The sequence below is a fragment of the Lactuca sativa genome, chromosome 4 (assembly GCF_002870075.4).
Source record: "Lactuca sativa cultivar Salinas chromosome 4, Lsat_Salinas_v11, whole genome shotgun sequence".
NCBI classification, from domain to species: domain Eukaryota; kingdom Viridiplantae; phylum Streptophyta; class Magnoliopsida; order Asterales; family Asteraceae; genus Lactuca; species Lactuca sativa.
This window is the reverse complement of record NC_056626.2, coordinates 110,582,469-110,598,062: the sequence shown is the minus strand read 5'-3', so window position 1 is coordinate 110,598,062 and position 15,594 is coordinate 110,582,469. Positions and strand designations below refer to the sequence as shown.

Here is a 15,594-nt window from a genome sequence, read left to right as displayed (position 1 = left end):
TTTTAGACTTCATCAGATAGTTTAGACATTATTTATTTCACACAGGCTTAGACTGTTAAAGCCCATATAAAATGCATAACTTTCTTATCCGTTGGAATTTTTGAATGTCTTTATATCGGTTCACCCCTATTAATGAGATCTTCATTTCTCGTTTAGATTGTTTCAGCTAACAATCAACCAATTAGAATTTCAATTTATGTCCTCGCACTGTCATGCTGAAACTTCGAAAAATCATAACTTCCTCTTACAAAGTCAAAAGTGGACGTTCTCTATATGCATGCTCTCGGTTTAACGACTAATACGACTTTCATTTAAATCGCTTAAGCCAAAAAATAATTTATCAAAAATTCACTTTTTATGGTACGTAGAGTCGTGCCGATTTAATCGCAAAACTTGGAAGAAGCATAACTTCTTCATACAAAGTTGGATTTCAAATTTTTTTATATTTATGAAATATTTTTCACTCATACTATAAATTTTATTAAGATTATTTTTATTACATAATCGTCTATCAAAACTCATTTTTAACACTAATTATATCTTAATTAACTAGCCAGATTTATTGGTGTTACAATTATCTCCCGCTTAGGATAATTACGTCCAAAAATCATCAACGAAACACGGCTTGTATAATGACTCTGCATGTTACCTTTCCCTCATAGGTAATAGCCATAACTTAAATGTCTTTTCAAATGAGTCTTAACTCTTGGAATTGTTGATTGTTGGCGGTGCTCAATCTTGCACCTGCTCTCCGTTCTATATTTGATTGGCATCAATGATTCTTGCTCCTTCTTAAGTAGATTTAACCTAATAATAAGATTATTATTTCACTTACCGTAACGAACAGATATGTCATGTTCTAATGATCTCTCATCGTATGTTGTAGTTACTAGACTCAGGTCTCTTTGAGTCAAATTCTAACACAAAGGATAATTTCCTTCATGTTCTAATGTGATATAATCACACTCTATCATGTAGCACTTCTAACAACTGGCTATTTAATCCTAACGGTGACTACGATACTTCTGTCAATCGCTTCAATTATATTTTCCATCAGTCTAAAGTCGGACGCTACGTCGATCTTACTTTGCAGATTAGTTAGACTCGATTCGATATGAAAACTAAGTTCAGAAATAACATTTGTCTTCTTGCCCATTACCAAAGACATGGTAACGACGGACATGAGTAAAAAAATTCAACTAATAGTTCCTTAGTAACCTTGTGATTCATCCTGGTCCAAATATGAATCTTGTGCTTCTGGTAGTATAGGCCCATACTATTGGATAAGGTGTCTAAGTCCATAACTATTTCTGGTATGTACTTGACCCGACCCGGCATGGTCCATTTGGGTTGCATGACACCATGCAATTGGATAGACTAAATAAGAGAAATAACACTTGTGGATTATTAATATATTATATGTTCTAATATATTAATAATATTATTTAATTAGTTTGATCAAGAATTAATTTAAAATTAATTAAGTGATCAAAAGATAACTAATTAAATATATGGGTTGATTATGTAAGTCATCCATAACTTGTATAGTGGGCTAAGAGGCTCCATGGATTATCAAGTTGGGTTCCACCCATAGGATGCTCCATGGGAGTTACAAACCCATGGGTCATGGAAATGAAGAGTCATGACACATTAGGATTTACATGGTGTAACCCTAGATGTTTTAACACTATATAAAGAACATATTCTCCACCAAAATCGGCTACACATAAGGAACAAGAGGGCTAGGCCGATTTTAGAAGTGTGTATTCTCTCTAAAGTCATTCCAAAAGCATTTGGTGTTGTGTGAAGCATTTGAGGCATCACACTTAGGGTGCTAGGCTCACAAGGTTTCAAGAATCATAAGCAACAACAAGGTAAGTTATTCTATCTTTCATTCAAGTTAAAATTTGTTCCCCATGTATGCTAGATAGGAATATAACCTTGGAATTCAACTTTGCATGATAATTAGACAAACATAGATCCAAGTTTATTAGAGTTGCATGTACACTTAGGAAGTGTTAGAATGCTCAAAACCCATCACATACTACCTTCCACACCTATTCATACTTATCTCAATAATTGTCTCATAGTCCCCAAGTTAGTACTTCTAAAAATCACAAAATAATTAAACACGTATAGATGTGTCCAAGTAATCATATACAATAACTTTCCTAGAGTCTACTAGGGTTTCCTCCATGTGTATTTTCAACCACAATTCCACTTCCTAACCTTTGGCATAAATTATTTCCCGTGTGGTGTCCTACCTATAAGGAACACTATACCATAATTTATTCTTAATCAATTCATTGTGTTAAAATCATAATTTATTCATACATTATGCCTCTTATGTTAGGCTACAAATCCTTTTACAATCCATACAGGACGACTAGTTCATATATCAATCTCCGGATAAGCAGTTTCCTAGTCTAGATTTCCTGCAACGACATCCATTTCATCAAGGATCATCTTGTGGCTTCTACCCTTGGGCTTTGCTGGTAGTATCCTTGGGTTTGGATTTTCATCATTTGGGCACTCCACCTTTATGTTCTCTTCTTCTCCGCAAGTGAAGCAAAATTTTCCTTTCACTAGGGAGTTTGTAGAAATATGCCTCAGCTTCTTGCATTTGTAGCAGACGACACAGTCTCCAAAAATGGTTCCTCTTACACTGGTCACATCACTTCCCGTCCTGTTGGTTCCCATAATCTTTGCTTGAATTTAATTACTTCTTTTTTTCCCGTGGTTGTTATTTCCCGAGAATCCATCGACTTTCTCTTCTCACCGACTTCATCCTTGTCGGCAGTCCTTTTCTTAATCATATTTTGCACAAACTTCGCAACCTAGACATTTGCCTCAAAATTTGGTGCCTGCTTAACCGGCATAGAATACTCCCATGGTAGTCCTTTGGAGTATTTTTCAATCTTGTCCAGTTCTTTGGGGACCACATACAGTGCAAACTCCATTTTATATGTGAAAGAATTGGTATATTCTTCAACCGTCATGCTTCCCTTTTTCAATGTTAGGAGTTGATTCTCCAACTCCAACATGTCTTCAGTAGAACATAATTTTCTCTTAAATCGGGTTAAAAACTCCTCCCATGTTAGTTGTAATGGCTTGTTAGGGCTTAACGTTTTTGCCAACGTATTCCTCCAACAGATTGTTTCACCCTTGATTTATCTTACAACATAGATAGTTTGAATCATTCTAGTACAACCGCATGAGATGAAAGCTAGCTCCATTTCCGAGATCTAGTCCATTACTCACACTGGATCCTCTTTTCCATTAAAATATGATGGCTTGCAAGTCATAAAATCTTTATACTTGTAGTGACCTCTGGGTTCATCATCCCTTCGAACCTCTTGTTCATCTGGTCCTTGATAACTCTTCGAGTCATTGTTTTCTTCTTGGACCGTTGTTGTTAGAGAAGGAATCAGTGCATTAATTGTTGACTCGCTAGACTACTACTGGTTCTCCACCTCTAGCGTTAGATAGCTCTTGAGCCAGGAGATCCCTAAACTCATGTCGTTGCTGATCGAGCATATCTTGCATCATTCGCAAGTATCTTGAATGATGATCTGAGCATCTTTTTCTCCGGCGTTCTGAGGTGTTGGACCTCCCTTGTTATTGATGACTGCCGCTCCTCGTGATTTTCATACCGTTCTATACACCAAAGAAGGTGTTCAGTGTACCAAGACGATAATATAGATAGGGAAGGTTTAGACATGTAATCCTCCTTATTGTTCCGAAAGTTATATGCCAATTCTAATACCATAATTAAAGGTTTAGAAATCCAATAACATAAAATTTCTTAATTCTAGGTCAGCAACAGACCTTAAATCTAATAATAGAAATTTTGATAGGTAACCTAAGGCATGCTATAATACAAACCATTTAGCATATACAAGTAGGTTAGACATCCTATCCTAAGGTAATCTAGAGCTTGTGTCAATCCAGGTGTACTACCCAACATATAATAGACACACATCTTATGATCATTGCTTAGCATTCTAAGTTTAGACCTAGAAATTCTCTAATTCCAAGTTCGCTTAAACTAATACTCTGATACCAACTATGACATCCCGAAATTTATGGCCCTTTAAAAACTTTTTATTTACGAGTTTAAAACCATAGTGATGTTTGTAGATGTTGAAGTCCCATACAAAGTATTTTCCGAAGAAAATGTTTTTCGTTAATTTATTAAAAATGTGGGGTGTCATAACTGATACAAACATAAGCATAAGCATTCCTTACATCAATATTATAGCATCCTATGAACTTCTTTAATCTCTTAATAGATAATTACATTATCTATCAGTATCTTCGTATTACTACTTGTGATACAATGAAACTGAGTTGGTTATCTAATAACTCCTTTAATCTCCTTTAATCTCTCAATCCCATAATGTTATATATATATATATATATATATATATATATATATATATATATATCTTAATATTATAAAACCAATTGTTTCCAAACATTATATAGATATGTCTCCGACTTGGATACCTTTAAACCGTAATACCTAAACATACCCACCCCAATCGATCCTCACAAATCATAGTCTACGATTACCGGGAAGGTTTATCTCGACAAATAAATAGTTTTGAATAAACAAGTGTTTGACATCTGGAAGATGATCATACATAACTTTATAGTTGGCTGATCTGGACCCACCATTGCTAGTCGTCCAAAAGAATATGTAGACATACCATTATAGTTTCCTAATCTGAACCCACATTTCCTTGTCATCCAAAAAAAAGGAATACAATTTGTACTCTGGTACGTATCTCGTACCGTCAACACCTGAACGTGTCATGGACCATAACTCTACTCTCCAATCCTAGCTTACACATGCATATTCTAAATGAGACTACCCGATATCAAACATAATTGAACTAGGTATCTATAATAAGTTTTATCTTTATTAACGGGCATAACTACTAAACTCCCAATACCAACTCTATCTGGACAACACTATCCTATGTTGGTGTATATATTTAGCACATAATATTTAGGAATTAATATACTTTTATTCTTTTCTCTAATAATATTTCTATTATTGTTGTCATGTAATTATATATATATATATATATATATATATATATATATATAATGAATATTTAATACTTTAATTAATACTTGTATTAAATTCATGTTAATGAGAGGAACTATGCACTCACTTGATAAAAATGGATGCCTCAGATTACTCTGTTAAAGCCCGTATAAGATGCATAACTTTCTTACCTGTGTCCGTTTTCGAGTGTCTTTATATCGCTGGACTCATTTTAACAAGATCTTCAATTCTTATTTACATTGTTTCGGATAACAATCAGATGATTAAAATTTCAATTTCTGTACCCGCACTTTTGTGTTGAAACTTCAAAAAATCATAACTTCCTCTTACAAAGTCAAATTTGGACTTTCTGTATACGGACGCTCTTAGTTTAATGACTACTATGACTTTTGTTTAGATCACCTAAGCTAAAAATTAATTCATCAAAAATTCACTCTTTACGATATGTAGAGTTGTGTTGGTTTAATCGCGAAACATCAAAGAAGCGTAACTTCTTCATACGAAGTCGAATTTCAACGTTCTTTATATGTCCGAAATCCTTGCACATATACTAGAACTTTGGTTAAGATTATTTTTCCTAAATAATTTTCTATCAACACATCATTTTTAATGGTAAATATATCTTAATTAACTACCCCGAATCTGCGGGTGTCTCATCATCATTCACCAAAATTGGGACAATAACAGTATTAGGGGTCTACTCGCAATATCATCATAATCATAAGAGTCATGTACCCTAACAAACGACTCCATATCCTCCCCATCATCTTCATCATCCTCACAGTTGCTACCTTCATGATCACTATCATTCAGGATATCATCAAAAATAGGATAGTCAAAGTCATTAGAACCAACATCTCGATGCGAATTCCATTCCAAAAAATTGGACAAGACAAAAGGTAGTTGATCTCCATCTAAAGAAAATAAGGGAATGATCAGGTTGTAAAAAACATGAGAGAAAATAAACAAAAGTAACAAAAAGAAGAGTACATACTAACCCTCAAACAAATAAAGATAGAATCGAACCCATACGGATCCAATGGGGAATCATGCCCACTTTCCCTAGAACAGCCTCAAGAAATTTCTTCATCACAACATTAAAACAGGAAATTATATATATATATATATATATATATATATATATATATATATATATATATATATATATATATATATATATAGTGTCTAGATGGGAGTCCTATCATGCTTCAGATCAATAATGGTACCATCAAGATGGAAAAACTTGCTATAAGGAAAGGGAGCAAAGTTCAATCAAATAAACTCATTTTTCCATTTTTAATGGACTCGTGAAGATCCTCAATAAAACTACAACCCTGAGAATAAAAATAATACCAGACACCATTGCTACAGATCGAAAGAAGTATTGAAACAAGAGAATGATACAAACACAAGGGAAACATGACACAATAACTCAAAACAAACAATTTTAGAGATGGAATTAGGTTTCAGTTGACATCTATGAATCACAGTTATTGAGCATACATTGAACAATATATGAAAAGATTCAACATAATATCAGTTCCATTATAAAATAAGTATTACATCGTAATATATTTTCATAGTACTAGAAATTGAAATACAATGGGTGTCTTAATATTTCAGCATAACAATAAGCGATAACAATAATAAAACTTCCGGTGAATCCATATGTGTTTCCCTAAATGATACGTTTGACTCTAAGTTTCCTGAGAATAAATGTTGTTTGAAAACATCAATTTAATGTTGGTGAGTTCATAGGTTTATAATGTTGTATCGAAAGTACTGTTCATACTAAAAGTATTTGTTTTATCGTATATAAGATTCTTCTGACTCATACATATTTAATGTACTTTTTATCACGAAGAAGTGTACATTTATATATAAGTATTTATCTGATTTTTTTTCAAGGAGTACTACGACTCTCCTTTACATTGTTTTGGTTAAAACTCAACTAATTTTCTTTTGACCTTTTACGATGTACTTTCTTCACATAGTTGATTATAAAACTTATAGAATACATAATCTCCACATACGAAGTCGCATTTTAGCGTTTCTTATAATTTCGAGATCGTGAAGACGTGTACTTTCGGAATATGTTATTATTTTATAAAATAACACATTTTTTTGCCTTACTATATTTTTAGTTTTTTGACGATTTGACTGATTTTTCTTATATATTGGAGTTTGCAATATGGTATTTTCAGTAAAATGTGGTGTAATATTTGCCCCCATTATATTTGATGTTAGTCACAAATGATGAAAATTTTGGAAATTATTAAATTCTCCCCCCGTTGGAAGAATTTCGTCCCAAAATTCAATTTGTAGTACTCGTCACAAGGCACCATTTAATAGTTGGGGTGTTTTTTTTCATCTGATCCTTGAGTGGTCCCTCCATAGTCTCCTTGTCTATGCAAGTTGTATATAATCCAAGATTCGATATACGGTCAAATAAATAATTCTACCATAAGCCCACAACCAAACAAAGAACAAGGAATAAGGCGGAGTCAAACATTCTAATGTTATAGAATCCTAGTTATATATAACTTTTAAAGTATACACTTGTAAAGTAGGGAATATCAGCACATTTTAGTCTAATAGTGAATGAATTGATTTCCTAAGGTTCTTCTTCACAGTGAAGTTTAGAGTTGATTTGGATTTTGTATCAGACAATCACTCGCTAGAGTTTGATACTTGGAAAGTACTATGTACATTATTGAGTCCTTAAGTTGACTTGAGCTATTAGGTAACAGAGCCAATTCTTCTCAGAATTTCAACGGTCCTAAGGATCTTAACGAGGGTTCTGGCGAGAATTACTCCCACCTTATTTTGCGATTCTACTTATGTTGACTAACTATCTGATGAATGCAATCATATGCTGCTAAAATTAAACAATCTTTTGACTGAAAGATTCTACTCTATAACGGTTGGACTCAAACAAGAGTTGCGTAATAGAGCTAAATCAAAATTTCTAAACTTGTGTTATTCTAGAAGCATGCAACTTACATATTCATCAAATAGTTAACAAATATATGTTTCTTAGTTTTATGTTTTAGCCCATACCTAAACCTAGTGGTTATAAAAAATTTATTGTTATTTAGTTTGAATGTAAGTTTCTAACAAGTACATACCAGTTTCAATGGGCGGATCCTAAGTAGAGTCTCTCGCACCAATCGAAAATACTCTTCCTCGATCATTACCTCCTTCATCTTTCAATTTCAATACATCCCTCTTGAAGTGGAAAACTTCTCCACACTCGAAAAAATTGTGATTTCCACAAGTACTAGTTCCTTGGTGTGCGGTAGGTGTCACGTTCCTACAGGACTTAGCGATGTGGCCCTTCTTACCGTAATTGTTGTAGAATAGTTCTCTACATTCACCTATGTGGTGGTATTTCTACTTATTACATAATGGGAGATTCCCTACATAATGTCTTAGTGAACTAGGCGATGGGATAGTTGCTAAGTAAGCGCTCCCTAAGTCTTGTTTCCTCGATGTTGGTTGCGTTGAGTCTTTATCATACTTTCTCTTGTTTTTTTCTAGACTTCAGCAAGCCAGCCGTCCAAACCATAATGCCTTAGCGGATTTCCTGATAAGTCAGGGTAAAGGCTTGCCTCTTGGTACTATTATATGTATTCAGAATGGAAGTGAATACGATGAACCAAACCCCATATGTACATTTCCACATTCTTGTATGTCCGGGTGACAAGACTGGGGCAAAGAGTAGCAAGATTGTTGAAGCGGTTGGTGTAGGATGCAATATTTTCATCTTTCATGGTAAGGTTCTAGAGTTCTTGTTCTACATTCTGTATTTTGTCTCTGAGATAGTACTCATTGATCAGGAGTAGTTTTAGATCACCCCACATAATGGAACTGGCGATGCTGATGTCTATCGTGTTGGCATGTCCGTTGCACCATATTAATGTTGCATTAGCAAAGGTACAAGCGGAAAACCTGACCTTCCAGTCTTCGGCATATAAACTTATTTCGAACACCAAATGATTACTATTTCAAGCACAGATTTAGTGTAATTTTCAAGAATCTTGTCAGGATAAATACGTCGTGATTTGTAAACTGGATAGGTTTGTTTATGATATCTAAGTTTGGGGTAACTAAATGATTTGGTTCTTAGTAACACTTGTTTCATATATATTTCTTTGTATAACTACAATCTTTCTAAAAGTTGGTTAATAACCACGAGAATTTAGTGGGGTTAAGGTGGAAATTTTTGATATCCAAAATACTATGCTCAAAAAGATAGTGATGACACTATACTCTTACATTTACTGACTCCTTCGTGTATTCCTACTCCATAAATCATAGAGCACAACATCCCGAGTAATTCTACCATATCGTAAAAATAGTACCTAGAAATATGTCAGAGAGATGTTGTTGAATGGAATGGGCTCTTATCTCTATTACACAAGCACTAACCTCCATGACGGTAGTCCTCTACTCTACAATCTGTTCCTTGAGCTTTAATCCTTTTTGTTTAGACTTTAATCCTTCTCTAAACTTTGGACCTTGATATATTGGTCCATGGTGTTCCCTTAAATGATCCATAATTTATTGTTGACAATGTGGATCCGATTAGTGTAGCGTGTGGCACGAGCGGCTAAGGTAGGTATGGTAGGATCAAAGGATGTTTTGAGGGGAGCGATAGTGAAGATTCTAATATTAGATACAAATAACAACGTTATCACAAGGATGTTTTCACTAAAAATGATCCTTACAAATATAATCAGAACAAAGCGGCTATTAGGGTTGCAATTGGTACAACTCGAGTACACAAATATATAGTAACACTAGCAACAATCAATCCCAACATTTATGGGATTGATTCTAATCTAAGAAAACAGACTGATCCGAATCGCTGAGATTAAGGAAAAGTTAACCAACAACTACTATTACTATAATTACATAATACAAAGTAAATACACTAGTACAAGTGATCACACGCTGACATTGGAGGTACATAAGCTAAAGATGGTGCTGGTACTAGAGAAAATGTTCAACATGTATTTGAGTTATCAGATTATAAGGTTCTACCTTACAATCTCCCCTAATATGATGATGTCAAAAATAACTCTAATTGCATCCGTCGGCTTCATTCAATATTTCTTACTTCATCCATTGGAAATTATCTCCTTTAAGCTCTTTAATGTGATTGCTTAGTTCCAGTGATATCAGTCAGTGATAATCTTGTTCTACTTCTTCATGCTCCATGCACTCTAGTCGAAGGTGAAACAGATGTAGTGGGAACAGCGTGAAGTTCTTAATTATGTTGAAAGCACATCTGATTTTTATAATCGAGATAGAAAATACAATTATCAGGCTCTCGAATGAACAAGTGTTGAATCGGCTCAACACCCATCGGCACCCTGTTGTTTATGTAGATAGTACCAAATGGAAGAAGGAACTTGGCATATTTCGATTTCCTTTTCTCTGGGGTAGATGTTGAGGCAGAATATCGAGAAGCAAGAGCTGAAGGCACTAAATTCATCTTCTTTACTTTATTTATCATTTGCTGCAGTGCTAATTTTCGCTCTTGAGCATGAATACCTTTATGCTTAGAAATTAACTTGTGAATTTGAGTCCACTTATTGTAACCTTACTTGACCAATTCACGAGCAAACAAAATTTCAGTGTATTCATACTCAACTTTCTTTCTAATCAGATGAACCTTCAACGTTTGATCTTTGGGATATGATTATAAACATATGATTATAAAAGACATAAATCTTCCGCGTCAATCACATATAATTATAAACATAAAGACATAAATCTTATATAAATCAAATGTGATTACCATTATTTATACTACAAAAAAGATATTCTATCACATGTGATTTACATATATTTATAACAATATATTCAATCACATATGATTAAATATATATTCACATATCATTATAATATGTATTTAAAATTACATAATTATTAATTATTACTTCATTTTTAAAACGTGATTGTTAGTTATAAATGTTTTAATATATGATCATTATTTGCATAACATCTGGAAAAAAAACACTGAGTCAAGAAAGAGAAAAGACGTAGCTTCAAAAAGAAAAGATCAACTACTTGATCAAAATGAAGACGATTCTGATTCTGAAACAAAAGAGATAAAGAATAGAAAGAAGAAGATAGTAAAGAAGCATTTTGAAACAATCAAAAACAAGTATAACTTTGTGATTAATAATTTTATACAAAAAAATAATTTTATTAAATCATATGTGATATAATAATAACTTTATTAATAATAACTTTATTAAATCAAATCTGATTAATATCTTTTATATACAAAAAAAATAATTTATTAAATCATATGATTCAAAAATTAATCATTCTGATTCTTAAATAATTTTATTAATCATATAAGATTCAAAAATGAATCACCATGTCATTATTTTTATTAAATCACATCTAATTAATATCTTTCATACAAATAAGATAATTTATTAAATCATATATGATTCAAAAATTAATCATTTCTGATTCTTAAATATTTTTTTTAATCATATATGATTCAAAAATGAATCACCATGTGATTAATATCTTTTATATACGAAAAAATCAATCGCATGTGATTTTACACAAATTTATTAAATCATATATGATTCAAAAATCAAACACTTGTGACTATTCAAAACATATTTCATGTATTTTTCAATGAACACACATGTGATAAAATTATAAAACATGTATAATAACTTCATTAATTCTTATTGTAACATATGAATTAAATTCATTATGTGATATATTTGATGATAGGTGTACACTTGGAGCTTTGTTGTCCGTTATACAAGGCTTCAATGAAGTACAAAAAGATTGTGTCAGAAAGATGGGTTTTGTGGGATATTAAATATGAAGATGACAGACATCCCAAGGGCCTTAAACTGTTTTGTTCTCAATAATTTTAACTTAGAGACAAAGAAGATAGTTCTTCAAAAAGGAGTTATTGATGTCACCAAAGAATCAGTGAAAAAAATTCTTGGATTTCCTTTGGGAAGAAAACAGTTTTCAAAACTTCCGTTCAAAACAAAAGAAGATAAATGTTATGAAGAATGGACAAACCAATTTGAAGACAAGAAGATGATTCAACTTCAAGATATAAAGATGAAGATTGTTTCCGCCAACAAGGAAGATACGAATTTCAGGATGAATTTCATAGCTTTATTGATTAACTCGCTGATAGAATCAACCTCTTCAGGAAAAGCAAACACCAACACATTGAACTACATAGCAAGAAAGACAAAAATAGAAAACATCGACTGACGTTCTTATCTAATAGACTGTTTGGTTAAAAACAAATAGTCTTTTGATCCATCCAATCCAACAAGCAATTTTAATGGAGCATGTGCTTATTTGGTGGTATGTTTAATATGTTTTATTCTATTTAAATATCTTTAAAAACACATATGATTTTTATTTATTTATAACATATGTTCTAACATGAGTAGCTATAATTACATGTGATTTAAATGTCAGGTTCTTAAATCACATATGATTAATATTATTTGTTACAAAATTACAACATGAATAACTATATTAAATCACATGTGATATATAATAATATTTTTTTCAGTTGCTTTATCTAGACAGAATCAAAGCTGATGTACTTAAGGTTGAAAGAACATTTCTAGTGATCTGCCACTGGACTTCAGAGAAGATAAAGATGACAGAAACATTTGAAAAGGATGAGCTTGGTGATTTTGGAATAGGGAATTTTAACGATGAGTTTGTTGCGGAAGAATTGAATGAGGAGGTTAATTCAATTGCAACAATTATATGAAAACTCATCATTATTTACTAATATCTTATATGTTTCAAAAAATATATATTAATATATATTTTAATTGATTTATTATGTAGGCTTTATGAGGAAGTGGTTATGATCAAGTATAGGAAGTTAGATATGCTGATTGAAGATGGAATAAATAAATTCCCATAAAATATAACCTTGAATCATTTGAAAATTAGCTTTGATGCAGTTTTTAAAGAGAACAATGAAGATAATCAAGAAAAGAATGGGAATGCTGATGTTCAAGATAACAATAGTGATGATGTTGAAGATGACAATGGAGATGATAATGATGAAACAAAGAAAAAGAATGGAGGGGGGATATTGAAGGAGGTAAGTGTATTTTAAAAAAAATCACTATAAAATCACAGGTGATTAAATATGTATCTTAAATTATAAGCAAATATTGGGAAAAAATGGAAATGTTAATGCGTGAGAGGAACATCAAGGAAAAAATAAAGATAATGGAGGTGAAGATATTGAAATAGCAGGAAAAAATAAAGATGGTGGGGAAGATGAAACTGATAATAATGATCAAGGTTTGGATGACATGAATTTACATAATGAAGTTGATGAAAATGAAAAAGGTGGTAATAATGAAGAAGAACAAAATGATGGAGGTGGAGGTAAACAAATATACATTAATAAAGTATATATGATTACATATATTATAATCAAATGTGAATGATTACATATATTATAATCAAATGTGATTACAGGTGTGGAATGGAAGAATCTAGAATGAATGAATATAGAGAAAGGAAAGTGAATTACTAGTGAACAACCACATACAGTTAGAGAAGGTAAATATGATTACATATGATCACATAAATTATAATCATATGTGACTAAATTTATAAAATATTAATAATTTTTTTTAATTGTATTCAGGTTTAGAGAGTAAGAATATAGAAGGCAAGAATGCTAACAAAGCAGAAGGAAGAACCGGTGAAGACACACAGATAGTTGAAGAAGGTAAATCACGTTTAATTACTTAATGTATAATAAAATTTTATTAAATACGCTATAATCATATGTGATTACATACATTGTAATCGTTTGTGATTACATATATTAAAATCACATCTGATTATAATATTAATATTTTTTAATTATATTCAGGTGTGGAGGGAAAGAATCTAGAAGGAATTAATTCTGATAAAGGAAAAGAAATTACTGGTGAAGAACCACAGATAATTAGAGAAGGTAATTATGATTACATATATTATAATTACATGTGATTACATTCACAAATTATTAATAATTTTTTTATTTTTTGTATTCAGGTATGGAGGGGAATAATATAGAAGGGAATAATGATAAGAAAAGAGAAGGAATAACTGGTGAACAACCACAGAGAGTTGAAGAAGGTAAATAGGATTACATATGATGACATATATTTGTAAAATAGATATGACTATAAAATAATATTTTGTTAATCACATATGATTATATATGTAATAATCACATATGATTACATATGTAATAATCAAATATAATATATTTGTACATATATAATAATCACATATGATTACATGTTTTGTAATCACATGTGATTATTATTCACATAACAATATAATATCTTTATATAATCAAATTTGATTAAATAAAATATGATCATATGTGATTGCATACATTGTAATCGTTTACGATTACATATATTAAAATCACATTTGATTATAATATTAATAATTTTTTTAATTATATTTAGGTGTGGATGTGAAGAATATAGAAGGAATGAATGATAAGAAAGGAAAATGAACTACTGGTGAAGAACCACAGAAGGTTATAGAAGATAAGTATGATTACATATGTTATAATTACATGTGATTACATTCTCAAATTATTAATAATTTTTCGTATTTTTTTGTATTTAGGTGTAGAGGGGGAAATATGGAGAGGAAAGATTGGTGAAAACAAACAAGGAAAAAGTATATAGTTTTGTATATATAATTATGAAAAAAATATATTTTTACAATTATATATGATAACTAACATATTTTACTTATATGCATAATTTATCGAAACAAATGTTGTTCAAGGAGAATGTACCCATCATATTTATCTGATAAAAATATTGTATTGAATAACAATTACTTTTTATGTATATGTATTAATTAGTATAAATTCTATTGTATGTAATTTGAATAATTTAAAAATCTTTGATGTAATTCATTAAATATTATAAAACTATTCTTTTATGATTGTCTATAAATGTTGATATGTTTCAGTAAAACATATCAATATTTATCTATAATCACAGGTGATTATATGATTATAACCATAAATAATTAAATGATTAAAATCACTTACGATTATAATCACTTAAGATTACATGTTCAAACGACTATAATAAACATATAACTAATCACTAATTAAATATCCACAAAAACTCTTCATTGAACAACATTTGTTCCTATGTAATCACAAGTGATTATTATACCTATATAACAAATTCGATGTGATCATAATCGACAAAAAGTATTTTGTTTACTATAACCATAGCTTTTAACACAATTGATGACAACACTTAAAAACATAATCTCACATTCGGGTCTGTTTCTGAATGTTGCAAGAATTTCCCCGCCAATTTTGGGTTTACACGATAGTGTAATTGGTACATCAAAAACCATGTCGTGCTGCATAAATAAAAAATGTGTTATCACTTCATTATAAAACGGAAATGACCAGTATTCCGAACCTGTTCCGGACATATTTT

General features: G+C 31.2%; 1 protein-coding gene across 1 annotated transcript; it reads left to right on the top strand.

The window, feature by feature from the left end:
- The first annotated feature begins 11,944 nt into the window (after positions 1-11,944).
- Positions 11,945-14,636, top strand: LOC111899599 (uncharacterized). The gene is made up of 9 exons (XM_023895431.1): positions 11,945-12,316; positions 12,660-12,811; positions 12,947-12,973; positions 13,055-13,208; positions 13,315-13,501; positions 13,767-13,850; positions 13,998-14,081; positions 14,162-14,245; positions 14,587-14,636. Exons 1-9 carry the CDS (start codon positions 11,945-11,947, stop codon positions 14,634-14,636), a joined length of 1,194 nt encoding a protein of 397 aa, XP_023751199.1.
- Positions 14,637-15,594: the final 958 nt, after the last annotated feature.

Excerpts from the sequence above, each read along its gene's own strand:
- LOC111899599 (XM_023895431.1), top strand. The coding sequence starts at position 11,945 with ATGACAGACATCCCAAGGGCCTTAAACTGTTTTGTTCTCAATAATTTT. Across the intron at positions 12,317-12,659 it reads CCAACACATTGAACTACATA|TTGCTTTATCTAGACAGAAT; the intron begins GCAAGAAAGACA and ends TATTTTTTTCAG. Across the intron at positions 13,209-13,314 it reads GAGGGGGGATATTGAAGGAG|GAACATCAAGGAAAAAATAA; the intron begins GTAAGTGTATTT and ends AATGCGTGAGAG.